Source organism: Clytia hemisphaerica, unplaced genomic scaffold, assembly GCF_902728285.1.
Source record: "Clytia hemisphaerica strain Z4C2 unplaced genomic scaffold, Clytia hemisphaerica genome assembly, whole genome shotgun sequence".
NCBI classification, from domain to species: domain Eukaryota; kingdom Metazoa; phylum Cnidaria; class Hydrozoa; order Leptothecata; family Clytiidae; genus Clytia; species Clytia hemisphaerica.
The window spans coordinates 1,317,355-1,345,143 of record NW_027104433.1 but is presented as its reverse complement, the minus strand read 5'-3'; the positions used below and the strand labels follow the sequence as shown (position 1 = coordinate 1,345,143).

Below are 27,789 nucleotides of genomic sequence, written 5' to 3'. Positions count from 1 at the left end.
CTAATGCCGTTCAGAAAATGCAGATAGATCTGTGACTTTAGAGACTGGGTATCTTGAAGGTCAACCAGTATTTTGGAGCCCTAGAATCAGCATTGATAAAACCGGAAATTCTAAATATGAGAAACAGCAAACAATCTTGGAATTCCATTCCGATCAGCTTGTATGAGTTAATAGTTTATAACAAAAAATTAATATTACATATAAAATTTTTCGCTGAATCAGCAAAAAAGGCAAATTCTTTCATTTTTTTGCATAATTATATGGTTGATTACATTTAGCTTAGATTTGTAAAGGACGAGCGGGGCGATAAATCCGTAATAGCCCCGCTTTTTTGTAATCGCCCTGATGTAAACAAATATCGTACGAAATTTTTAAGCCAATCAAAATAAGAGTGTCAGTCGAATGTTTTTTATAGTTTCGAATGTTTTTATAAGTTTCGAAAAGAATAGCGATTGAGTGTTCTTCAATTCTTTTTTTGACCATATAATTAACCGGCAGGTACAAAATGCATAAAGCATAATGCATATTGCATAATGCATAATAGTATTGTGTAATTTACACAACGATTTTATATTTTCTAAAACTCTCCTTTGTAGAGGCTAAAACTGCAAAAATCTCTTCAGAAAAGTTTCTTAAGTAGACATTCCAATCAGAGGGATTTCCCCAGACATATGATATTTACTTTTCGAATACGAACGAAAGAAAACATTCGAATCATAATAACAAAGGGTTTTCCTCTGTCAGCATAAATAATAAGAAGATGCAACAGATCAGAAAGGTTTCCCCCTTCTTCTTTCTCAAAAATAGGTAAACAGTACATAAACATTCGAATGTAAAAAGATTCGAAGTCTATTTTCTTTGATCAAGCTTTCACGTGAAGCTCTTTAATTTATATTGGCTGGACCATGGATATTGGCTTATCTAACAGAACTGAATTGACTGAAGCATTCACATAGTTAATGCTTTGTAAGAGGGAAAACCCGTTGAAATTGATTAGCAATTGTTCGAAAAGATCTCTGAGAAAACCCAGAATAAAGATCTTGCTATAAAATTTACGTTTTCGAGTTAAAAAAGTAATATACGGAGGAGATATTTTTGTGTCTTTTCTACACTATACTACGTTCTGTAAAATACAACTATGAAAATTAAAATGGCGACAAGCACCTTCAGTGGATCATGGATTTTCTTCATCATCCAAAACTTAAATTTACCGCTTTCTACCCTTTATTTTCTGGTAGAAAATGGTATATTTGTTTTGTTGAAAGTATTATCTTTCAAATTCTCTTTATTATAGCCTCTAAAATTGACATTTTTCAAATATTATGCATTATGCATTATGCAATATGCATTATGTTTTATGCATTTTGGACCTGCCGTATAATTAACGCGAAATAACATGGTATTCTCGGGTGATTTTGGATTAATAACCCCTTTTTTCAATGAACCTCGGTCGGGGTTATTAATCCCAAATTACCCTCTAAAGGCTCTAAACCATTTTATTACTAGTACAAATGTAGGAGAAAAATACCTTAAAGCTTAATATTTGCAGTTTCAGTTAAGCTGTTTTTCTAAAATTTTCACAGCATATTCCATACATGAATGGAACTATTTTCAAAAGAGATTGGTTTTCAGTAACTTGATTAAGACGTTGTAAAATCAAAATTGTCATTTTGAAAATTTCTAAATTTTCAGTTTGGACTTTGCATCATCGAAAATCTTGAAATATTTAATAAAAATCATAAATTTTACATCAATCGGGTCGTAAATTCAAGGGAAAACACAAATATGTTCATAGTTTCTTCCACTATTACCACCGGGCTTAATAATGTGATTTTAACTACACCTACGTTTTGGGGGCCCCAAACCTCCGTTTTGACAACCAAGGGGTATACTGTAAAAAATTTATCAAACAAATTTATGCCCAAAACCCTCTAAATCAAATTTCAAAACTATGGTCAAAATTTTGTATTCATATCTTAAAGCTATCTCGAGAAATCGCTAACCTCCGTTTTGGGGGCCATTAGAAAAAGCTACCTATCTTTAAGCGATTGAAAAATATTGTTGAAATTGAAATTTTTGAAAAAGAACTTCCACATGCAGCAAAAACTTTTGTAAAATCTCTTTTCCTCTAGATTTGAGAGAAATTTCCAATTTGATCGCCGTTTTGGGGGCCACATACTGTAACATATTTTTTAATTTTTTAAAAGTCGAAAGTTTTCAAATAATATGCCAAAGATTCAGATGTTCCAGAGAAAAATGCTTCCTCCCTTCTTATCCTTCGTTCAAATAGAAAACATTCAAATACAGTTCCCGAGGATTGCCTTTAAGGATAAGGTTATTGTCATCAGGTAAGGTTATTTTCATACCGAATGCACCCCCCCCCCGGGCCCGCTTTACTTTGAACTTGTAAGCAAGAATTTCCAGAGAACATCTGCTCGTGATATAAATTTCCTCAAAATTTTCCATGGAAAATGTTTTTTAGGATATATTACTAAATCAAATATCCTCAAATAATATTGGTATTATTATTATTACATCGTACAATATTATATCAAAAATTCTCCCTGTCTAAAAATGAAATCAAAATTTTGTTAAAGCTTCAAATAAACCAAACGAATAGTGATTCACGGATAAGAAACTTACAGATAATACTTGCTGATCTTTGATGATTAAAACTCGTGTGTTATCATATGTTACGAAGTTTGTCGTATTCCCAAAAGTGATTTCCCATATTTATAATACACTCTCTTTTTATAAGAACAATTTTAAAAGAACAATTCAAAAACAAAGCTGAGGCTGAAACCCGGGGGGGGGTGCCGCCCGACTTTCTACCTTTAAAACAAAGGACAATTTTGGGAATTTTACGACCCTTGGCGGGACAAATTTGACCAATTTTGACCAAAATTCTATCTTTCAAGGGGTAAAAAGTTAAAATTTTCCTATTTTTCCGACCATTAGTGGGACTGAAATTTGATTTTCTGATTTTTCCGACCCTTAGCGGGACTTTTGGAAATCCAAAAAAGGTACCCTTAAGGGTGGCACATACCGTACCCTCCATTTGCCTAAGTAAGTGACCTGAGGATCAAAGGAGTAAAAATTGGATAAAATTCCGAGATATCTCTGGATAAAAACAAATTGAGGTTCAAAGTGCCGGAAATCCAAGAACAGCTTAAGCTGAAGAAATAGTTTATAGTTCTTATAAAAAATAGTGTAGGAAATATAAACAGATCAAATTTCCGTGTTGAAACTCATTAACAGAGCATAGAGATGAAAGCTTTAAAAATCAAATGTTTCGAAAAAATTTTATCCTCAAATGTCAAAAAATGATCACTGTTAATAAATAAATAAATTGCAACAGCAAGGATACAAATTCAATTCCTATACTTAAAATAACACCATTATAATAAATGACACAAAAACAACAAAAACATTATACACAAAAGTAATGTAAACAACTACAAAAATTATTATTCATGATATCGTTTAAATTAGCCTGGGAATCCAAGCTCATAATTTTAGAAAAAAACAAAAAATACCTCACCTCACAAAGTTCTAAAATTATAGAGCTTGGTGCAGGTAGATTAGTCTGACACAGAATGTTATAAACAGTCGGTGTGTGAACCCTTGTTGACAGACTTTCTGAACTTTGGAAACCCAGGCAAACACACATAATCAACTTACCATAAAAACTCTTTCACAAGCTCTAAAGACTTTCAAAACTACTAAAAACCACATCAAAACATCAGCCACATGTATTTAGACTTCCAGTCAACAGCCATTTTGTTTCTAAATGAATCTATGTTTTCATTTTCGTTTGTTTTCTTTTTATCTGCAAAGTCAGCTTTTTCCATAAATTATGCGCGCGCATCGAAATTATCAAAATGCGCGCGAAAGTACTGCTAAGTAATACGCTGAAAGCTGGCCAATCAGGCCGAACCTGCATTGCAGGGAAAAATGTCCCTGCAGGCGAGTTACCTGCACCAAGCGTTAAACCAGCAGCAAAAATATCATAAACTAGACTGTGAAAAAAGTTTAACGCTTGGATTCCCAGGCTACGTTTAAATAAAAAATGGATTCAAAAATTGTTATCGCAAAATATAAGTCGACAAATAACAGAGATCCAGTCCCACAATCTTTGGTTAAAATCTTTTTCTGTTTGAGCATTAACTATGTTTTTATTCCCAGAAAAATCCGTACAGCTACTTTGTGAGAAGAAATGTGCCTCCTGCATACTTAGAGAAGAAGTTGCGAAAAGAAATGCCCTTGGTTTAATTTGGAGAGTAAATGATATCCATAACGAAATGTTTTTACGAGAAATCTCTGGTTTTGCTAGTAGGGGGAAATTTAGGCTAGCAAAATTGTTTGAAATTTGCCACTACTGGTAAATATCTGGTTGTTCCCGTAGAAACCTAACTTAATTTATATCACGAATATAACGCAACGAACTTATATTGACAAAGCACTGTTTTAAAGAAACGGGCATACCGCACCACGGAAAGCGACATGCTAATTATGCTGGGCCAAATAGTGGTAAAATCCGTTTTTCGGGTGCTTCTGATAGAAAAAACAACTTAATCTTGAAATATGCATTCTATGAATTTGCTTCATTCAACTTTGGAACAAAGTTTGGTGGGAGCTCTGATATCTGTCATTAAATTCTAAATACACACAAAAAATAGAGAAAAAAAATAAATTCAAGCACAAAAAATTATATCCTGGTAATTTAGAATCGAACAAGATTCCACTGTTTAGAAATAAAAAAATAAAATTAGGAAAAAAATATAGTAACCGTAACTGAAAAAAAGGTAAAAAGTTTATCAAAATAAAAATATATGAATATCATAAAAATAGAAAAGAAATAAAATCCGCCCCCTTAGAAGACCTAGAGAAAAAGTGGCTACAAAGTAGGCAACATTCCGTGTCTCAGACATTTTTACGCAAATCTCGTCTGAATATCACTGCGGTGATGCGTAGCTATTTTTAGCGTTCAGTTTAGCCCAACTAAAGTGATGTTACATTTAACGCGTCAATGCAATGTTATCTTTTATCTTTAAAAAGAGCACTCTTTTGTTGTCTCGGATTTTGTCCGAGAAAACTGGGACAAACTGAGACACATAATCTCGCTAACCAAAACGGACCGACACACGGCAAGTTTTTTTAAAATATAAAAAACGCCCGTGGGCGGGGTAGTTACAGGCTATCTTTTTCCTTGATTTACATGCATTATAAAACGTAAATCAAAAACTTCAAAAAGGTTGACCGATTTACTTTCACTTTCGATATTCCATACTATGTTCTACAACTCAACATGTGCACGGATCTGCATGAATCGACCCTCTCTTGAGTCGAGTGAGAAGGATTCAAATCCACATTTTAAATTTTTGACTATACCCTCGTTTATGTATTTATTCCCATTCAGAAGTCGATTCCATGTGATTTTTCTTTCTTTATTTCTTCATTTTCTTTATATTTCTTCTTCGTCTTCATCGTCACTCAAACCCTTGATAGAATCCAAGTTGATTGTCTCGAATTCCGAAAAATCGTCTTTCTGCTAAAATAGTGAATAAAGCAGAATAATAAGACCGGAGTCGTTCATAAAAATGTGTTGGACAGTAATATAGGAATTATCTGGTGATACTTTATGCGTACAAACTTACGTCAAAAAATCGCGAAATTTACGACATTTATTTTTGCAAATTCGATGAAAAAATATTTTTCGCGAGCATAAACTTTCGGGAATCGTTTAATAATAATGAGAATTTTCGAAAATTGTCTTAAAAGTGAAAAGATTCCTTAAGTCTGAAAAAGACGACTGCTCTTTGTCTTAAAAAGGCATTAAAGGATAAAAATATGTCGAAAATTTGATATTTATTAAGATTTCAAGGTTTTATAGATTTCCAATTTTTTTTGAGAATTTTTCGCGAGCAAAAACATTGCGAATTGCCTGATAAAGTGCGAGAAATGATACGAGATAATGTTACTTCGTATTATACTCATCTCCTTCAGTTTTCCTAACGGTATCCTACTTTGTCTTAGAGTTAGTCGTTCAGCGTGATCAACTACCGAACTATATAATAATTGGTTTATAACAACAGTGTGACAGACACAACTGGAAAAATAGGCCAAAAAACGCCCATTATGAGAAAATACCTGGAAGATTCTCAATTTACCGAGACAGGGATGCTGTTATTGTAAATAAGACGTTAAATAGCTCTTAGTTCCGATATGTTAATGTTTAAAAGGGCGGACATACATACAAAAACATTTTTTCGAGGGAGCAAAATACCAACAAATCCATTGGAAGTAATTTTCATTATATTATAGGTGTTCGTATTCTAGGGCAAATTTTTCTTTACCCAAAAAGGGATATAAATTGAAAATAGTAAAAGAATTATATCGGGCGCGCCACCTTTAAATTTAGTGAAGATAACACGAGAGTGGTAAATTATATCATTGGAACTATACAAACCTTTCGCATTCCCTTCAGACGGTCCAAAATTTTCGGTTTTCGTCCCTTGGAGCGAGTCAAAATGACCTATAAAAGAAAACAGTACAAAAATATACTAAAAAAGTGAGCTAAATCTTTTTTGAAAACCCGATCAACTTTCTATTATCTACGCTAAATTGTTAGAAGGGTTTTTGGCTTGGTCTTCCTTGTAAGACAAATTGACTTCCACAAATTGCGATCGAACTTTGCTGGTACCTTGAGCAATCCCTTCCCATTATGCAGTAGGTTCTAACCACAGAAAAGCGGTGCCAAGTGAGACCGATTAATTACCAACTGATTATCCCTTAGCAACGAAGGATTAAAACGAAGGATTAAACACAAATATCACACACGGATATTGAAACTAGCGAATGATCGAGCATCAAAAGTGTCTGCTTTATTCTGCGGCCGAAACAAAAAATAACATTACTTTCGTTTCATAGAAGATAGATTTACATTGTGGTTTTGTGCTCCTTGAAAATATACTCAAAAGTGGAATGTTATCAAATAGAAAAGTTGGAAAATGGAGATGAAGTGAAAAAGTGAAAAACAAAGAAGACAAGCTAGATGCTGAATGGACCTACCTGATGATGAAAGTTAGATAGCAATGCGAGGAGAAAAATGAAAAAAATCAGTCAGAAAATACAGCGTTTAGCGAAAATGCATAACGCAATAAATTCATCAATGATTGTTGATGGGGGAGAGGGAAGGGTTGTAGAAAAAATAAATAGAAAATTCTGGTCGCAAAAATCAGTTTTATTGACAATTGAATCATGCTTGATGGTGAGCATTGTTGTCAATAATGTTTTTGTGTAAAAAACATAGAAATATAAGGAAAAATCCAATGAAAATCTGCAAACACGGCGATTTCCGGCATTTTCAACCGGAAAAAATGTTTTCTCAAAAATCGAACTCGACCAAGTTTTGAGCGTTGCGAATACGCATCTTTCTGCAAAAAATCAGAAAAATCTAAGGATGAAAATTCGAGAAAATGTCAAAAAACCGGTTTTTCCGGCATATTTCTGGCATTTTCGGCCGAAATTTTTTTTTTTTGAAAATCGGGCTCCGTCACATTTTAGGTATTGTCATTTTGCATCAGTGTGCAAAATTTCATGAAAAATATAAAGTACAGCTCGAGAAATTCAAGAAATACTGTCCTTCCGGCGAAAATAGGTTGTTCCGGCGATTTTTTAAATAGTTCCGGCTTCAAAAATCAATTTTATTGAAAATTGAATTATGCTTGATGGTGGGCATTGCTATTAATAATGTTTTTGAATGAAAAACAACCAATTTTAAGGAAAAAGTCCAATGAAAATCCAGAAAAACGGCGATTTCCGGAATGTTTCCGGCATTGTCGGCCGGAAAATTTTTTTTCTCAAAAATCGGACTCTGCCATGTTTTGGGCATTGTTAATACGCATCTTTGAGCAAAAAATAAAAAAAAACTAATAATAAAATCTCGAGAAAATGCCAAAAAAACTGTTTTTTCAGCATGTTACCAGCTTTTCTCGAGATTGGCTCATTAGTTTTTTCTGATTTTCGGCACAAAGATGCAAAATGGCAATGGCCGAAATGTGACGGAGCCCAATATTCGGACGAACGGACGGACGGACGGACGGACGAACAGACAACGGTTAATTCATAGGACGTCCACCCGGTACCCGGGTACCCGGAGCTAAGTCCAAAAAGAAAATCGAATTGTTGTAGAATATGTTACGATTACCACTTTTACTTTCATAACAATAAAACTATAAGAAATTGAACCTGAGAGCATTACCTCGTCCTCCTCTTCTTCACCTTCTTCGTACGCGCAAGTATCTGCTGCAGGTAATTCTCCATCTTTGCTTTGCGATGCGTCAATCAAACGGCTGTACTTGTAACTCAAACTGAAAATAATAAAACAAAAAGTCGAAAAAGGTGACGATAACTATTGAATTGAACACGGTCATAGCCTAAATCGACCATAATATAATATATCTGATTAGATTTTGGACCAACTCATGGACAAAGAAAGACATGAACACAATATAATAATCTGCTTGCTTTGAATTCAATAACATATAGAGGCAAATGTAAAATAATTTGAAAGTGAACAAATGTACAATGTACTCGTTTGAAATGACTTTAGAAAGAGAGGCTGATGTTACGGAAAACCAGACCACCATAGGATAAATCTGTGTTTAGAACATAAAGCGTAACCTGTCCGCCCCTCTCAAGGGCGATTTTTGTTTTTTAAAAAGGTATTGCCGTATATCGATCTGTTTCAATAAGAGAGATTCTGTGTCTCGCTAGCACCAATTTTCTCTCTAAGGGCAGAAAGTTTCGCGGGCAGAACGTTTCGTGAAGTCAAAAAGTCGCGAAATTTAAGTTTCGCGAATTATGGTTTTAGGCGAAATTTCACAGATAGAACTTTCGCGAATTCATATAAAATTTACCTTTTTTGGTAACAAAAACTCATAAAACATGCAAAAATTTAGCAAATAGTGCAAAACTGAGTATACGAAAGTTTATTTTTCGCGAAAAAAAACTTCCGCGTTTTTCAGGTTTAATTTCTCACCTGGCAGAAACTTTCGCGAAAAAGGATCAAAATCGCGAAAAACGCGAAAATTTCTGCCTGCAAAAGTTTCTGCCCAGCTGTGAAAACAGCTGCGTTTTTTTGAAAAACGACAGGTGCCATTGCATTGAGGCAACAAGGCATAGCGAGAGACTTGCAAGGAAATGTCTCAGACACGGAACGGTAAAAAAAGGTATGAATAGGAGAATAGTATTTTACTCTTATTTTTATTTGCCGTAACAAACCAAAGTTCACGATTCTTTTCCTATAAAAAAGAGTTCGGTACAGGCTAAAAACCGTTTCAATTGATATAAAAAGACATTCTTACCGTTTGTTTCGGTAACACAAGACAAGGACAATGATGGCCAACGCCAAACCAAATACCAAGAAGCCCAGAATCACCAACTAAAAACAATATTAATGAAGATAAATAACTGGTCAAGCTGTCATCCATAAAAAAGTGGCTTTGAAAGCTCGAATCATAATGTCAGAACTAGAAAATTTAGTTATCATATTTGATCACAGTATTCGGCTGTGGTGCGTAAGGTTGTGGGTTCAATCCCTGGGCGGGTCATGCCAAAATCAAAGCATCATGCGAAAAGAGTGGCACAGTGGCTTCCGTAACTTTACCCTTAACTGCGGTGACAAACTCACTTACTTTGCTTAACTTTTCCAGTAACCAAAAAATAATAATTCACCAAAAAATTCACATCATTACAGACAGTTCGCCATCAAATACTTTTCCGTGGGTCTCAAGTTAATGAACGAAATATTTTTTTACCTTGAAATCTAAGATGCTCTTTTCGAAGATACTGCATTCTTCCGTTCGATCTTCTGGTTTTTCCACACCGCCCATACATTTCCTACAAAGTGAGTAAGATATCATGAATCCGCTATTAAAAGGTAATCATACGGTAGTAGATTCCTTCTGTGGTCCTGATGAGCAAAATTCCTTTTACCTAACTGTCCTTTTACCCCCGGAGGGGAGGGTACTTGGCAAATGGATGGTACGGTGGTACTTTTTTGGTTTTCCAAAGTCCCGCTGAGGGTCGGAAAATACAGAAAATCAAATTTAAGTCCCACTAAGGATCAGAGAAATAGGAAAATTTCAATTTTTTACCCCCGGAAAAATCGAAATTTGGTCAAATTTGTTCCAATAAGGGTCGTAAAAATTTTCCTTTGTTTTCTCCTTTTTAGTCCCGGAAAATCGGGCGGCACCCCTTCAGCTCGCAGCCCTAGTACCCCCAGGCCTTTAACTAGCCTAATATCTTAATTCAGCATAACACAGTTTTAAAATAAAATTTCATTGATACTTTGTAAAAGTCAAAAACGTTTAAATTGAATTATCTCGACTTTGAAAGTTAAGTTAGGGGAAAAGATTTGAGGGTTTTGCTCAAGATAATAGTATGATTTTTTTTCAATCGGCAGGATATCTTAAACCATCTAATGACCCCCCTCCAATAAACAGTGTGCCCCAAAAAAGCGGACAAATTTTTATAGATATTAAAATCCCCAAAACTCGTAATCTAAACTGGTCTTAGAATAATTGAAATAAGATTACAATTCTCTGTTCAACCAATAATTATTCCATTCCCAAAATGATTGAACAGGTTTTTGAGATTGAAAGTATACAAGTCATAAAAATTGGCATAAATTATAAGGATTTTACTTTATATAAAAATTTGTCCACTATTTTGGGGCACAAGTAGTTATGAAGTACTTCAACAAACCTGTTCTCTTTCCACACGTAATGGAGCGTCTTTTTCCCTTTCTATGAAACAGAAAACACATTTAAACATTCAATTTAAAGAGTACGAAAGATTCTTAAGCTGGGAGCAAACCATCAAACATCAATTTCAAACATGAAACGTCACGATGTTAGAAGAACAATGTTTGACGGTTTGCTCCCAGCTTTACTTGAAATTTTTTTTGATACTACAGTGAACTCTCTCTAATTCGAACCTCTATTATTCGAATCTCTCTGTAATTCGAACTAAAATATTATTCCCCTTAGTAAGGAAGTAGTATAAAATAATCTCTGTAATTCGAATATTTCTCTAATTCAAAGGAAAGCTCTGATCCCTAAAGGATCGAATTAGAGAAAGTAAACTGTGTGGTTGAAAAATATTGCAAACGTTACAGTAAACGAAGAAGAATACTTCAAATATCATAAACATTTAAAGTCTCTTACTGAACTAGCTAACTTTATTTAAATCTCCTTCTGGGATATCTTGTCTTTGCCCGGTTAGTTGTTGAAGTTTTGAATTTGTCGATTTATCATATATAGTCAAAAAACCACACATACAATACCCAGTTTATGTAAGAAATTGCAAGTCCTACCGTACAACCGCTTTGAATGGTCTTGTAATCATTAAAAGTACATCTTGCACATGCGTGAACAGTGCGCCACGTGAAATGATACCTGAACAAAATCAAAGCAAAGAACCCATTCAGAATTTCGTAAAAAAAGCTCGATCTTAAGCTGTACCTGAACAATTTACTAGTATAAAAGAATCGAGTAGACAAACTATGAAGACTGGTAGTGAACCCTTATCGAGGACAAATAGAATGTTAGTCGGATTGAACCACTTGTTAGCTGTTACCTCACGACACTGCTCAGATACTCAGATTGACTGGGGAGATATTTAGTGATGGGGACATATTTAGTGACTAGCCAGAATTACCTCATTTGAAACAAAAATGCTTATATATGTGAATTTCAGCCAATCAGAGATATATAGTCAACCAACCCATCCATTTTTCAGGGGGGGGGGGCTAAGGAAAATAGATTCTAGAAACATAGTCCCCACTTTCACAAAGCAAAAAAATATCTTCAACCTATCAGCCTCGCTCTGCCCCCAGTTTTATTACACAACGCTCAGCCCTCCCCCTAGCAAGCTAGCCCCAGTATGTTTTGAAAAATACAGCCTCCAATCAAGCAAAAATGCTTTAGCTTTAGGGGGGCCTAAGCTCAGGGGGGGGGTGCATTCTATGGTCACTCATCGTGTGAACACAAGAAAATTTTTCCACGAAGTTGCAGGATAACAAGAGTTTTCTCTACCTTTATAATTCATAGCAGGAGAAATTTTCACATTTTTTCAAGGTTTAGGAGTATTAAGGGGATAATTCCAGAAAGAAGTTGGGGTTTATGAAATCGGTGACAAGCCATCTTACATGCATCCATTACAAGTTTCAGTTTTACAAGTTTCGTCACCAATCTCCAATTTGCCCTGATGAAAAGAAAAAGTGAATAATAAATTATAAGGCTAGTCGATGACATGATTAACAAGAATTAGGCTATTCCAGAAAAAAAAATAACCCCCTTATCTAGATGAGGTCTTTTTTCAGGAACCCTACGGATTTTTCGACCTCGTTTTACTGACCACGCTGGATTTTTACACTCGAAAAACCCGAACACCTATATTTTTATTTTCAAGGACACCCTTGACGTCACACCTCCTCAACATTGGGGTACAGACTATATTGTGTGCAAGTAAATCTTTTTTAGGGATATTGCATTTGCATACTACACTCTTCTCTAATATCGAAAATTTGGGGAACACTGGGACAAAAATTTAACAAAATGCAAGATACTCTTGTCTCCCGAATAGACGTCCCCCCGCTAATTGTTAAGAGAAAAAAATCCATCCACCCCTCTTTTTTGTTGTTGAAATTGATATCAGTTCTTATTCCATCAACCCCGCTTATTAGAATTTAGAAAATTTTCCTACCCCCTGCTTATTCAGACCCCCCCCCGTCTATTCGGGAGACAAGAAGAGTATATATTACAGTTTAATTTACAAATAGGAAAATGAACCATGTACAATTTCTGTCAAATGGCGGTGTGGTAAAGAAGTGGGCGTAAAATTCACCATAAGAAATGTATACCTGTCCGGTCTTCGTTTTATCACAGATCAACGTCACAGATGCAGAAGTGCCCTTCAAGCAAACATCAGTATACCTGTATTAAGGAAGTGCAAAAATATGAATTCCACGAGTTTAATGGCGGGGTAGGTTAAAAGATAAAAGTTCGTGGAATAAATTGTTTCCGAGAAAGTCCACAATAGCACATTTGAAAAAAAGATTTTTTTTGGTATGGAGGAAATAAGTAAGGAGGTTGTATGTAATTTTTAAAATGGATCATTTTATATCTACCTTCTTGAAAAGAATAAGAAGACGATATTTCCATTTGCATCGATCGCTGTTTCTTTCACTTCTTGCCCTGAATAGAAAGATAAAAAACATGACTTAAGACTTAAAATATATCATGCTTTTTGCCACCACTAATTTTGTCGCTCGATTTGTTTTATTAATAACTCTCAACAGGCAAGCTCAAACAAAACACCTTTCCAATGTAATAATAACTGCAGTTTTAAAATTGTGAACTGTACACAGATTCATTATTTTTAAATTGTTTGATTTTTTTAAGAACACAAGACTGGAAACACAACCCATGACCTATTTCGAATCTTGCACACAATACTTTGTCATAAGAGGGAAGGGATCGGGTATTGTGAATATGAAAGAAAAACAAATTTAAAGAATATAATTGGATCCTCTAGTAAACTTACACCTAAGCTATTACATATAGCTCATGCCACCGCTGTAAATAGGTACATATTTTCGAAACGGTTTACCGGCCTCTCTTTGAATTCTTTAATTCTCTAAATACAGCAGATATGAATTGCACCTAAGATCTGGCCTTACCTTTCCTCATTTTTTTTTGAAGGAAAGCGAGTCACATATTTTTAGACAAATCGAAAGCTTCTCCGTCGCTGAAAAATACTCATACATAAACTCGCCAGTAAAGACTGCCACATTTTTCCTGCCCTTCCCTAATTTTTGAAGCAAGTAAGCATTAAGCAGACTTTCTTAAGTCAATGCAATGCAATATCTTCGGTTGACACCACTGTAATGCCTTCACTGAATATTGTTCAAGCAAAGGTTTCATACTGCCAAGTTTTCGTCGGCTTTCTGCCATCTCTTACATAGAGCAAAGACAAAAGCTGGAGTCGTTCATAATCCGTTTAATACAATAAGTGTAACGGGGTGATATCAGTTTGTATAATTTGTTCCCTCCATTGATTTTACTTAATTTCTGTTATGTCTGGATTACACGCTTTTTTATACAAATTCTTTTTGTTTTACTATAAACCTGCTGAAAGAATATGAGCCGTGCAAAGTTAAACTTGATGTTTGGACTGCAAGTTACTTCAGACTTCTACATTTCAAATTTAAATTATTATATCTCTATTACTTCATGTTTAGCCATTTTTCAAGCAATCAAGTTTTTTTCATTTTGAACCTTTGAATACCTTAGCCAATGAAGATCTCACTTTTTTCACAAGCTTATTTTCAGGCATCAATCCCAGATTCAACAACACTACTTTTGCTCTTCTCTTTGTTCCGACAAATATTATTTAAAAAGATCAATTTATTATATTGATTTTTAATTTATTTCATATTTCTCAATCCAATTCTGATGAATCTTTTTCTGATCTAACAACTATAGACGAAATTCGAGAAACTAATTCAGAGTACAATTCAAACACTATTGATTGTAGGTATCTAGATTGTGACGACTTTAACTTTGCTTTTTCTAATACATCTTCACACCTCTCTTTTCTTCACTTAAATATCTGCTCTTTACCGAAACATTTTGATGAGTATAATAACCTCTTAGAAACATTAAATCACGAATTCAAAGTCTTAGGAATTTCGGAATCTAGGCTTACAGATTCGTCTATCCCACACAAGCTTGAGATAGATGGCTATAAATCATTCTTTACTAATACAAAGGCGAGTGCCGGCGGCACTGCCCTCTTCATTTCTGACAAGCTAAAATCCAAACCTAGAAAAGACCTTTCTAATCTTCTCAACTCAGAAAAGGAGCTTGAATCTACTTTTTGCGAACTCTTGTTTGAGAAGCAAGAAAATGTAATTGTTGGATGTATCTATAAACATCCAACGATGAAAATCGAAACTTTTACAAACGACTTCTTCATTCCCTTCTTACAAAAAGCTAACAAGGAAAATAAGCGCCTTGTGCTTATGGGTGATTTTAATATCAACTTGCTAGAATGTGGTACCTCTCCACATGTAAATAACTTCGTAGACTCTCTTGAATCCTTTTTTCTTTTACCTAGTATTTCTCTACCTACCAGAATCACTGATAGGTCTAGGACACTCATTGATAACATTTTCTTCACTCCTTCTAAATACAAACCTTTAACAGGAAATCTTCTTTCAGGTATTTCTGACCACTTGCCTCAATTTCTGATATTTGAGAATTTTCATTTTAACTCCTGCAAGGAAACAAAATATTACAGGAGATGGAAAAATTTTGATAACAATAAATTCAAAGAATCCTTTTACAGAGTAGATTGGAATGACATCTTGCATTCTGACTCGGATAATCCAGATCTTCTTTTTAACAGCTTTTTTGATCGAATGAATACCCTAATAGATATACACGCACCTCTGCAAAAACTCACCAATAAGCAAATTAAAAAGGGAGCTAAATCTTGGATAACTAAAGGCATTAAAACCTCTATTGCTAAACGAGATCAACTCTTAAAGGCTTACACGCGAGAGAAGGACAACACTATTAAACACCAACTCCACATCAGATATAAATTCTACAGAAATCAAATTGTTAAGCTCTGTAGAAGAAGTAAGAATAACCATTATAAAAAGTACTTTCAAACAAATATAAAGAACAGTAAAAATATCTGGAAAGGCGTATACGAATTGATCGAAAGTAAAAAATGCCGTAGTAGCACAACAATATCTCTAAATATTGACGGACAAGTAACATCTGATCCTAAAGTAACAAGCGAGGAATTGAATAAATATTTTACTTCAATAGCCGATAAAATACGTCAAACTATAAATGTTAATAATGAGGAAGCGAACTTTCTTCAAACTCTTGTAAATTCACCAATAAATTCTATGTTTTTCGAGGAGATACAAGCTGAGGAAATCGTAAAAATTATCAATGCTCTTAAACCTAAGGCAAATGGACCATTCAGCATTCCACCAAAAATCTTAAAATCGGTTCTTGGTGAGGTAGCTCAACTCCTTGCTAAAATTTTCAATTTATCAATACAGACAGGCAAGTTCATAACAACTCTTAAAGTAGCAAAAGTAATACCCGTGTATAAAAATAAAGGTTCCCCATACGATCCTAACAACTTTAGACCAATTTCGCTCCTCTCTAATATTGATAAAATCTTTGAAAAATTAATTAAATTCAGAGTTGTAAATTTTCTTAACATTAACAACAGCATTTTCAAAAACCAATTTGGATTCCGTAATAAACACTCTACTTCTCACGCATTAATAAATCTAACAGAAAAAATTCGGTCAAATATTGACAAAGGGTTGTATTCTTGCGGGGTATTCATTGATCTTCAAAAAGCTTTCGATACAGTAGATCATGAAATTCTTCTATCAAAACTTCATCACTATGGCATACGTGGCGTTGCGAACCTCTGGTTTCGATCTTACCTGACTGAGAGGAAGCAATATGTTTCAATTTCTGGGCATGATTCCTCAAAACGATCTATCAGACACGGAGTCCCCCAGGGCTCTGTCCTAGGGCCTCTACTTTTTCTAATATATATAAATGACATTCCTGAAGCCATTCTGAATAGCGAAACAAACCTTTTTGCTGACGACACCTGTCTTCTCTCTTCCGATTCGAATCTAAATTCACTTGAGACGAAAGTGAATTCTGACTTAATCAGACTCTCCTCTTGGCTTCGTGCCAACAAAATCTCTCTTAATACTACAAAAACTGAGGTTATCCTGTTTAGAAGTAAAAATAAACCTGTACCATATACAATGAATCTCAATCTTGATGGGCATGTCTTGAAATTTTCGAAATGTGTCAAATATCTTGGTCTTTTTCTCGATGAATGTCTAGCGTGGAATTTCCATTTTGATCATTTATCCGCAAAACTTAGAAGGTCAAATGGCATTTTATCCAAACTGCGTCACTTTGTTCCACAGACCATTCTTAAAACTTTATACTATGCTATTTTTCACTCTCATTTGTCATACGCAATAATCGTATGGGGGCAAAGTCTCACTCAAAACTCTAGAATAGGCAAACTTCAAAAAAGATGCGTGCGCATCTTGACTTTTTCAGATTTTAATGCAGAATCTGCTCCTCTTTTCATTAACCTGGATATTCCAACTTTGCCACATACTGTAACAAAGTGCAATATCCGACTCGTACATCAAACTCTCACTAATCTTTCTCCTGAAGCTGTTACGAACATTTTAAACTTCAAAACTCTGTCTCATAATTATCTTACTAGAAATAACGAACTGAAACTTTTGGAGCGCCCAAAAGCCAAAACATTAAACTATGGATTGAAATCGATTAAGTACCAATCTCTTTTAAACTGGAACCAGCTAATATTACATACTAAAATCGATCTACAACCATTATCTGGATATATGATCAAAAAAAAGATAAGCGAGTTCCTTCAAAATTGACCTCTTGCATACCAGAAAAATGAAAGTCCATATAGATATAAAAATACTCTAATTTGATTTATTAAAACAAAAGATTACTTATATAACTATATTTTTTTTGTCGATAGTTACGTTGAGTTTTTTTTTACTTTGTTATTTGGAATATTGAAATATTGTTACTCTAATAGTTATATCAACCCCACAGAAAAAATAATCTGCGTCCAGGTAGCCATTCCATATGATTAGACGGAAACGTCTATTGGATGGACTCCTGGCCTGCATCCCCTCCCCTAATTTATACAAACTTAAATATGTAAATTTTTAATGATATGCAGGCGAATAAATAAGTTTTGAATTTTTGAATTTTTAAGTTTTGAATTTTTGAATGCTGTCTATTTAGAATTTCTCCGAGTTTTAAGCCTTGCCTGCAGAGTTATATCTTTCAGAAGTGAAAAGGCCTCACTGAAGAGATATATAGCTCTGTATTTCAACTTGCCCAGATAGGGCAGTTGTACAATTTTATCCAAGCTTCAATCTATGATTTTGATCTCAATCGAGCGAATAAACTTTTTGGTCGTACGTATATTTTTGCAAATTGAAAATTATATAATATTTTTTTTACATGATAATTTACTTATTTATTTATTTAGTTTACTTATCATAAATAGGACGAATAACCATTGAGATATATGGAAGTGCCTGAAATACAATCAAAAATAAATAATAATAAAATAAATTTTATATATAAGAATACACTTTATAAGAATGTCCATGATGAAAATGGCCAAAAAAATAAGAATAATGCTAAGAATATCACCATCATGGAATTTTGCTACTCAAGCTAAGAATGCCATTTTTTAGAGCATTTTCAATTACAAATTGTCAATTACCCCAGGGGGGGGTCTTGCAGTTACTCCTTGACACTATGTGGAGTAACTGCAATTTTGGACATTTTCTACAGACACCACCACCCTTGCAGTTATTCCATAGTGTACTAACTGATTTTACCCTCAAAATTGGTGTATACCACCCCCAAAAATGCCAAATTTGGCAATTTTTTCACTGAATTCCTCATTTTTGATACCATTTTACTGGGTACGTCTTGTTAACGACTGTTCAAGAGTTAAATATCTCAATCATTTTCCAAGTTTGTTAAAATATCTTTCATGCCTTGATTGAAGAAAAAATTTTGTGATTTTTTTTTTACTTTTGAAAAAATGTTTTGAATTTTTTTGCTTCCGGAATTTTTAAAAACCTAAAATTTTAAGTGAAAAATTGAAAAATGTGCTCACTTAGTACACCATATCCTACCAAAATCGACAATTTTGGGCTTAGGCACCACCCATGTTGCAGTTAGTCCACTGGTGGAGTAACTGTTTTCCCAAATTTTGGTTTATATACCACCACGGTAGTAATTGTCATAGTGTTTATATAATAACTGCATGACCCCCCCCTGATTACCCCCAAGTAAGGCTCACTCCTATCACAAAAATGTCATTTTATGCTTGAGACGTATGTACTAAATGTTAAATCTAGCCTGAATAAGGATCCTAACTTAAGAATGATGTAAGAATATTTTAGGATGATTTTCCCAAAAAAGGTCAGATCATTTAAAGCACAAAGGACATTTAAAGCACAAAGGAGAGTTAAACCAACCTGTAGAGTTTGCAGTGAATGTATTGTTGATGACTTCAATGGATTCCACGTATTCACCAATGCTGTACAAAAAAGAGAATATGTCTAATGTCACTGACCTTTGTATATCCCTGGACCAAGCTAAATCTGCCATCTTTGATTTGAGTTTTTTTGGAATTGGTACCCGAGAAGAAGCCATTGCAATGTTAAAAATTAACGTCTAGCTGTGCTATATCGTAAAAAGTATTCGAGGGAGCCTAGATCTAGCGCTCTCGATGCATTTACACTGCTATTGAGTAGTGCCGCCATTAGGGTAGCACTTTAAAAAACTCCGATCAAAGATTTTGGTTGGCCTGGATTGAGAAACTTGGTCCAGGGATATATAAAGGTCAGTTTCAATGTGTATAAGCTACCCAATACTGTGCCACATTAACAAAACCGAAATATTTTGTGATAGTCGATGACCATTTTCTCATAGTTGATGACTGATGCACCCAGGACATTTTTATTCCAACCCCCCTTAAGTTTTGAGATTTTTTCCAACACCCCCCCCGCTTATTCCAACCTCCTTGGCTATTAGGGACCCGAGAGTAGAATCTCATTCCTGCGAACCTTCTATGCTTGATCTAATCCACCAATTTAATTATTTTGAGATTCGCTACAAAAAATTGGTTTGAATGGGCTATCGTAGAAATGAATGATATCCCTTCCATCATGTCGATTTTTCACGAAACTTTATTGTCCCCTTATTAACGTACCCCTGGACGTAAAAAAGACCTCCACGACATTGGTGGGGAGGGGGGGGGGGTAAATTATTATCTGTAATGGCCAATTATAGTCAGCGAGAAGGATTCGTGCGTACCTGATTGGTTGAGCGGAAAGTAATTTATCATTGTCAGGAATCATGGTGTTTCTACAGATGGCTGCCGTCAGCTCAGATGCTTTCTCCTACAAAGAAATAAATAGACAGTGAAAATGAATGAATACAATAATACATTTTGAGGTCTGGGAAATGATGGAAAAAAAACTTTTAAAACTTTCCAAAATCCCGGCAAAACTTGCTTTCGTATATAATAATCCCTTGTCTCAATTTGTTGGTTTTTTATATCGGGAAAAAACCGAATTTTTGTTGTTTTTGAATGTGAAAATTGTATACCATGTCAAAACAATGTTTCAGCCTAATCAACACAAATCTTAAAGGGCTATATAAACTACGTAATATATTGTCAGGCAATATATTGAAAATATGTTCGCAATATATTGTCAGTTCGATTGTTTACAGAAAGGAGATTTCTTTTTATAATAAAGTACCAGTTGTTTCCATCTCATATTTAGGGTCCACAAACCATATTGTCGAATATGTTCGTAAATATATTATGTAAACTTAGTAGCCCTTAAGGCCAAGGATTAAAAGAGCGCAAAAAATAAGCACGTAAAAAATAAAGAAAAGTCTCTCCTTTAGATTGATATCATTTAAGTAACTTTTCACGTTTCCAAATGATCAAATCTGAGAATAAAGTAAGACCATGTTCAGACACTACGGTTTCGTATCGCCCCAGTATAGTTTCCGTTACGGATCGAGAGTGTTCATTATTGGTTTCGGAACGCCCGGAGTAAAAAAACGGAGCAGTTCCGTTCCAATGAAAATAGTGGAGCGAAATCGTTTCAATCTGTTTTGCTTTGTAACGTCTTCTTTTTTGATGTTTCAAATTTTTGACGTTCACACTTGTTTCGGAATCGTTTCGTTTCGGAACGATACGGAACCGTAACGTCTGAACATGGTCTAAAATTACTGAAAGTCATAAATTCGAATCAATTATTTATACCTTGGTTGTGGCATTGTTGACACACACACTTGGTTTGTAAGGGTGACCACAGATGGAAAGGGCGTATGCGTGGTGGTAACTGTATCCTTTGGTGGTGAACCGGTCATCTGCATTTACTGTGTGCATTCTGCGAATAAAAAATTTGATATTTTAGATTTTTCGGTAATACTTTATAGCTTTAAGTTCCCAAACTCAACTCCATAACTCTGTGAGTAAAAAGTTTGATAATTTAGACTTCTCGGTAATACTGTACTTTATACTCAGTTCCTAGCCTCCATAATTCTGTGAGTAAAAAATTTGTTATTTTAGATTTTTCGGTAATACTTTATATTCAGTTCCAAGCCTCAACTCCATAATTCTGCGAATAAAAAGTTTGTTATCTTAGACTTTTGCAAAACTTTTTGTTAAGTTCCTAAGCTCAGTTTCCTACACCTGAAAAGTTGTATCAGCCAGTCACTTGGTGAAATTTACGCAATTGACTATTTCGCTAAAAATTAAAACTGAAAACGTTTAATTTTGGCTTGGTGACTAAAATTTTGGCTTGGTGACTAAAATTTTGGCTTGGTGACTAAAATTTGGGCCGAATAAAAATTTAGAAATGGCCAAAACTGAGTTATTTAGATGAGGTGACTAAAATTAGGGCCGACTAAACGACTAAGTTTTGGCCGATAAGGTAATGGGTGTGGTAGAATTGTAAAACCCGTGAAAAAATATTACCCTGCAAGAGCTGTCAAGTTGAAGGTTTGAGAGAGCGCAGCATCTCCAGAATTGATGGATATCAGACAGTGTGAATGACATTCTGTCGAACCAGGTTCACTGAATAAAAGATTTAATTTGGAAAGAATTAAGTAAAGTAACGACACAACCATTAATAGTTGGGGGTCAAGTCTCCCAGGTCCCGTGGCAACTTTTATAGGACAAAACGAAACATGTTCCATTTTAGTATTTAACTGTCGAACGTGCTAACCGCACTGGGCTCAACTTCAGTCTTTTTAAATCATTCGTAGGCCCAGGTAGGCCCAATTGTAAATTGTAACCAATTTCAACTAAAAACTCATGACCACCCCCTTAAAATGGAAATTATAAAATAATGAAAACCATCCACAGGGATTCGCCCTTGAAGTCTCCAGCCTGCCTAAAAGTTTTAGCCTCGTTTTGGCGAAAACTCGTGACCACGTCCTTGAAAATGGAAATTTTCAAAAAATGAAAAAAAAACACCCCCAGATATTAACCCAAGGAACAAGTGTGCAAATTTTCAACCAAATCCGACCATTTTTTAAGTCTCCAGCCTGCCCCAAAGTTTTAGCCTCGTTTTGGCGAAAACTCGTGACCACGCCCTTAAAAATGAAAATTTTCAAAAAATAAAAAAAAACCCCAGATATTAACCCAAGGAACAAGTGTGCAAACTTTCAACTAAATCTGATCATTTTTGAAGTCTCCAGCCTGCCCCAAAGTTTTAGCCTCGTTTTGGCAAAGACTCGTGACCACGCCCTTAAAAATGAAAATTTTCAAAAAATGAAAAAAAAACACCCCCAGCTATTAACCCAAGGAACAAGTGTGCAAATTTTCAACCAAATCCGACCATTTTTTAAGTCTCCAGCCTGCCCCAAAGTTTTAGCCTCGTTTTGGCGAAAACTCGTGACCACGCCCTTAAAAATGAAAATTTTCAAAAAATAAAAAAAAACCCCAGATATTAACCCAAGGAACAAGTGTGCAAACTTTCAACTAAATCTGATCATTTTTGAAGTCTCCAGCCTGCCCCAAAGTTTTAGCCTCGTTTTGGCAAAGACTCGTGACCACGCCCTTAAAAATGAAAATTTTCAAAAAATTAAAAATAACGCCACCAGGGATTTGCCCAAGGATCAAGTGTGCAAAATTTCAGCCAAATCGGACAATTTTTGAAGTCTCCAGCCTACCCCAAAGTTTTTGTGACACACAGAAACACAGACACACACACAGACATTCTCAGATTCTAGCTCAACTGAAGTTGAGAATTAGACTTTTTTTGAGAAGAGTCAAATTGTTAAGGCCCGGGAAAATTTATGGCCAAAAATAGGGGTATAACCTTTTTAAGGGGCCATGAAAAATTGACGTTAAGACCGATATCATCAAATATCAAGATAAAAAAGTTGCCACGGGACCAAAGACTTAGCCCCCTACTATAAACCATTTTAAAGTAGTACTTTATCTTCTACCACTTGCTTACACAGCATATTCGAACAAAAGAAAGAACGATTTTCACCGCCTCCGACACCACACGAGCACAACTTTATAATTCTGCTGTATCAGCATAGGTTGTGCGACTGCTTTCAAAATTATCAAAAATAATGTCTGATTTTACACTTTGTTAAAGGGATAATCAGATGGTTTGACATTTTTTACCTGTAGAAGCCTGACAAGCCTGGTTCTGAGCAAAACCTTAAAATCTTTTTTGTCTTTTTCAGGAACAATTTGACATCTTTAAAAATAAGTTCTTACATGGTTCTTGCATTGAAACTCCATTGTGTTCTTACTAAAAGTCAAAAACTTTCAACTTTGGAAAAGAGTTTAGCAAAAAGATTTGGAGGTTTTGCTCAGGACAATTGAAGGAATCTACAAGTAAGATATTTCAAACAATATAATCATCCCTTTAATTTCAAAAAATGTCCTTTTTCCAAGATAGCTAAAGCTTTTACTCACCTGATGGTATTAACGGGGCATTTCTTACAGGATTGAACACCAACGATACTATCCAAGCCGCTACTATAAGTATCTGAAAGAAAAGGGTAATAATACGAATAGAATCTCTGCAGATATAGAGTAAACACATGGTAAAGAAACAGAATAACTAAGAACCAAAAAACATGATTCTCAAACACTTCGAGAAAGATTATACAATTTACGTGGAAAGCTGAACTTCTAAACTTTATGATTACCGTAATTTTCGTTTTCAAACTTATTTTGGGTACATTAGAAAGTCAATGAACTGAGATGAGGTCAATTGATAAGTGTTCGAGCACTGAAATAGGAGGTCGTTAAATATGCGTTACCCTTTGGACATTTGACGCACTTCCACCCATCGATATAGGTGCCTGGTTCGCACTTGATGCAATTTCTAAAAGCAGGAGAAAAATAAAAAGGAATTAAATTCTTGCACTAGCAGACAATAAGAGGCTTTGTGTGTGTGTGTGTGTGTGTGTGTTGTATAATATACTTTATGACTTACCAACGTTGATTAATACTTGGTGGATTAATTAAACTAAATTAATTAAAGGTTTAATTTATACATAAGTCTTTTTGTTTCATTTTATTTTATGCTGATATAAGCAAAAAATGTTTCTCTTTTCCTCTTTCTGGCCAATCTTGCTCCACATCCGTGTCAATCCAATGTGAAAAAGCTTATGGATTAAAATATATGAGTAAGCAAACGATATCACTCTTATTTAAAAACAAAACTTTTAAATATCAGTGAATTCTTAATTTGTTAAAGTAAGACTGCGACCACAATTGGAGGCATCCGAAGGCTCCTCTTTCGATAGCTATCTACCCGAAGGTAGGAGAGGGTGCCACTCTCTCCCTGGATTGCTCCACTTACCCTTGATCCTTTTCTTATATGCTGAGCATCAAGCAGAGAGGCATCAAGTACCATATTAGGAATCTTTGGTATGACCCGACTGGGGGTTGAACCCACAACCTTGCGAACCGTAGCTGGATGCTCTACCATTGCACTACGGTTAGACTAGTAAACTAGTCGGTTATTACTTATAATCTTATAATAAAACTGTCAATCAAATAATGTAAACACTAATTAAATATTCAGCGCGCATGAGAAAAAAGGAAAATAACCGACTAGAAGCTACTTCCAACGACTTTTTTTCTTCACCTAAAATCGTAAGGAGAGACATACAGATTTCTGTATGTCTGACCCGTGCGGGATTGCATTTATTTTTCTTTCTGTTTATTGCGTTTTTAGAAATGCTCATTTATTTATATGTTCCCATGTTCAATGTTACTATGAAATATCATTTAGTCTAAAAAGTTGGATGGATTCTCAAAAACCTAAAAAAAGTTGTAAAATTAAACAACGTTTTTTGAGGGAAGTGGCTTCTAGTCGTTGAAATTCAGAAAAGAGACGCAACTTCACCCCATCGATTCTTTTTATTTGGAGCTTGATTTTTTGTATATGGGTCTGTTTTCAACGACTAGTTTACTAGTCTACACTACGGTCGCTATGAGAGAATGAATGTTTTATTAATTTATTGTTCTTACTGCTGGTTGTCTTTACAAGATTCGCACTTTTCCGCACCTCCACCAACAACGTTCGTTACTTCAATCTCGAAAATATTCAACCTAAAAAAGAATCAATCAACCCAAATTAAGTTTTTATTTTTATATTTTTAATTTAAAGGTTTTGTTTTGAATGAAAGGTCTGATGATACTGATGTAGTAAAAACAAGTGCGACAAGATTAGAAAAAGGTTTTGAAAAAATGAAAATACATTGAATAAAAAAACATTCCTCAAACAAAGGGACTTTTACTGATACTCTTTCGAATGTTTTTATGTTTATAATAAATAGAACGTTATCTTATAATCAAAACATTTAATTGTAAATTTGCTCGAAATCAACTTTGCTATTTTTTTGTTTACAAAAGCAATAGAATGTGAGGTCACATCTCCAAACAACTTTCGATCTTTCACTTGTTTGCAAGATAAAAAGTAGCTTTGATTTATCTGACTCAGCATGAAAACACTGCCGAAAATAAGCTCCTTTTATTCCCGTAAAAAACCTTTAACCTAGAGTTACACTTATGCAAAATGTATGTCAAAAGAAAAGAAACTACATACGTTGAGTCAGCATATTTGTAAGTTTGCATGTTTGGATTGTACTTCTTCTCAAAGGTGATTCTGTAACGTGTCTTAGCTGACGATAATCGTGTGTGTCTGAAGCAAAACAATCAGAAAGTCAAAATTACATAAAAATCAAATTTCATGATTTTATTACAAATACCACAAATTATGTCTGCATGAAACACTAGGGAACTATTGTGTTGTTCTTTCTTTCTCAAGATTTGTCTTAATGTAATGTACTGTACAGTACTGCTTCGAAAAGAATTTTACAAATCTAGACAAATTTGATTCCAATGAAATGTAGCGTAGAAATGGACTGAAACTCAAAAATCTAATATAATATCTGCTTAGCGCTCACTGTCAGATTTAAGACAATACCGAGTTTATTTATCGGAGGATATCGAGGGCGACGGTAAGTGAAATCGGTACAAAACAAAGTCGATAGTCTTTGTATAGTCCAATGTACGGCTCTAAATCGCCTTTGCTCACCTAAACAGACGACGGTATTTTGGTGTTTTTACCGTTTTCGAGCAAAGTGGACGGTGATTTCGGAGACATAGCATGTCAACTTTGCTTTATACCGTCTCCTTCGATTTATCTCGAATACATAAACTCGCTAATGCATGATATGCACCATTGCAATGTCTTCTGACATTACATCAAAGACCCGATAGCTGATTGGTTGTAAGTGACGTAAAATCAGTCAATACGTCACTTTCAACCAATAAGCTGTTGGGTCCGTAGAAGACATTGCAATGGTGCATATCATGAATAGAGCAAGTACGTCAGAAACATGCGAAAGAGTGCAACGCTCGTTAAAAGACAATAAAATTATAATTACAAATCTTTTCCTCTGAAAGTTCGACATGGTCTAAAACGGCCTATGGGCGCTTATCAAAATAAATAAGGTGGAAAAACACCCAAGAGCTTACGTAATCGTGGATCGTTCAGCATTGCCATCAACTTTGCGTATGTCTTCGATCAAGTTGGCTGCTTCCACCTTAAGAGAAACATTTCAAAAAACAATTTTGAGAACGGTTTTATAGTATTGAAAACAACAAAATTCGACACATCTTATTAAGTGGACTAGTATAAAATAAGAGGAGTTCTGGTACACGGTTTTTTTTTATAAGAACAAACAATATAAGGACATAAAGCTTCCCTTGTCAAAATGTTAAGAGCAAGTTAAAAAATTTGAAGGCTTTGTGGACTCAAAAACACCCTATTTCTAAGGAAAAGGGTCAAAAAGTTAAGAACATCCGAAGGCTTCAGAAATTTTGGATGTTCTTATAAAATAACTTGTAGCTAGAATCCATAAACTTTCGAATGTATGAATAACGTCTAATACAAAGTTCAAAAAGGTGAAATACAGTGTTGTATCAGTAAAACAGTAACTAAAAGTTTACTCATCAAAACGAACCGTTTGAATACGCAGTCTGCAATTTCCTGATGGACAAACGACTTGGTAGGTCATTTTGAAGGTTGATTTTTGGCTAGTGAAACCAGGGACCAAGATGTACATTAGTAATTCAGCATCATCAGCATGGCCTAACCCACTAGAAATGTGATCATCATGAAGTGTCCAGCCTTGTGATGTTTTACACCCAGTTTCTATAAAGATTTATATAAGAAATGCCATACGTGTATATCAACTTTAGTATTTTTCCAACTATTAAGAGACCCAATTTGTAGCAATAGTGAGAAACTCGTCAGAAGACCAACATTTTTCTAAGAAGTAAAAAGGCATATCCAGAAGTGGATTGCCATTTTTTTGTCAATTTTTGGATGCCCTAAATTATTTGGGACACAAAGACACTGACTTTCTAAGTTTCTTGCTCTACGCTCAATTGAAGTTGAGAAAGGTCGATGAAATGGAAGAAAAGGCAATTCAGTGTGATTCAAAACATTAATATAAAGCTATTAATTGAGAAATTTTCGAAATGACCTATATATGACTTAGCAAGTCTCGAATAACA

At 34.7% G+C, this 27,789-nt stretch overlaps 1 protein-coding gene across 1 annotated transcript in view; it reads right to left on the bottom strand.

Annotated features, from left to right (window-relative positions):
* Positions 1-5,458: 5,458 nt before the first annotated feature.
* The window catches only part of LOC136820713 (endosome/lysosome-associated apoptosis and autophagy regulator family member 2-like), a 28,782-nt gene continuing 6,451 nt past the window's right edge, over positions 5,459-27,789 (bottom strand). The window contains exons 13-32 of the mRNA XM_067076930.1: positions 27,234-27,424; positions 26,746-26,813; positions 25,811-25,906; positions 25,234-25,314; positions 24,015-24,079; positions 23,665-23,737; positions 21,703-21,801; positions 20,986-21,112; positions 20,022-20,107; positions 19,181-19,242; positions 13,196-13,262; positions 12,929-13,001; positions 12,215-12,270; positions 11,381-11,462; positions 10,771-10,811; positions 9,822-9,903; positions 9,369-9,445; positions 8,264-8,372; positions 6,470-6,535; positions 5,459-5,551 (exon numbers count right to left, since the gene is read on the bottom strand). Coding sequence (XP_066933031.1) covers positions 5,465-5,551; positions 6,470-6,535; positions 8,264-8,372; positions 9,369-9,445; positions 9,822-9,903; positions 10,771-10,811; positions 11,381-11,462; positions 12,215-12,270; positions 12,929-13,001; positions 13,196-13,262; positions 19,181-19,242; positions 20,022-20,107; positions 20,986-21,112; positions 21,703-21,801; positions 23,665-23,737; positions 24,015-24,079; positions 25,234-25,314; positions 25,811-25,906; positions 26,746-26,813; positions 27,234-27,424 — 1,688 coding nt within the window. The 3' untranslated portion in view covers positions 5,459-5,464. The remainder of the gene's footprint in view (positions 5,552-6,469; positions 6,536-8,263; positions 8,373-9,368; positions 9,446-9,821; positions 9,904-10,770; positions 10,812-11,380; positions 11,463-12,214; positions 12,271-12,928; positions 13,002-13,195; positions 13,263-19,180; positions 19,243-20,021; positions 20,108-20,985; positions 21,113-21,702; positions 21,802-23,664; positions 23,738-24,014; positions 24,080-25,233; positions 25,315-25,810; positions 25,907-26,745; positions 26,814-27,233; positions 27,425-27,789) is intronic.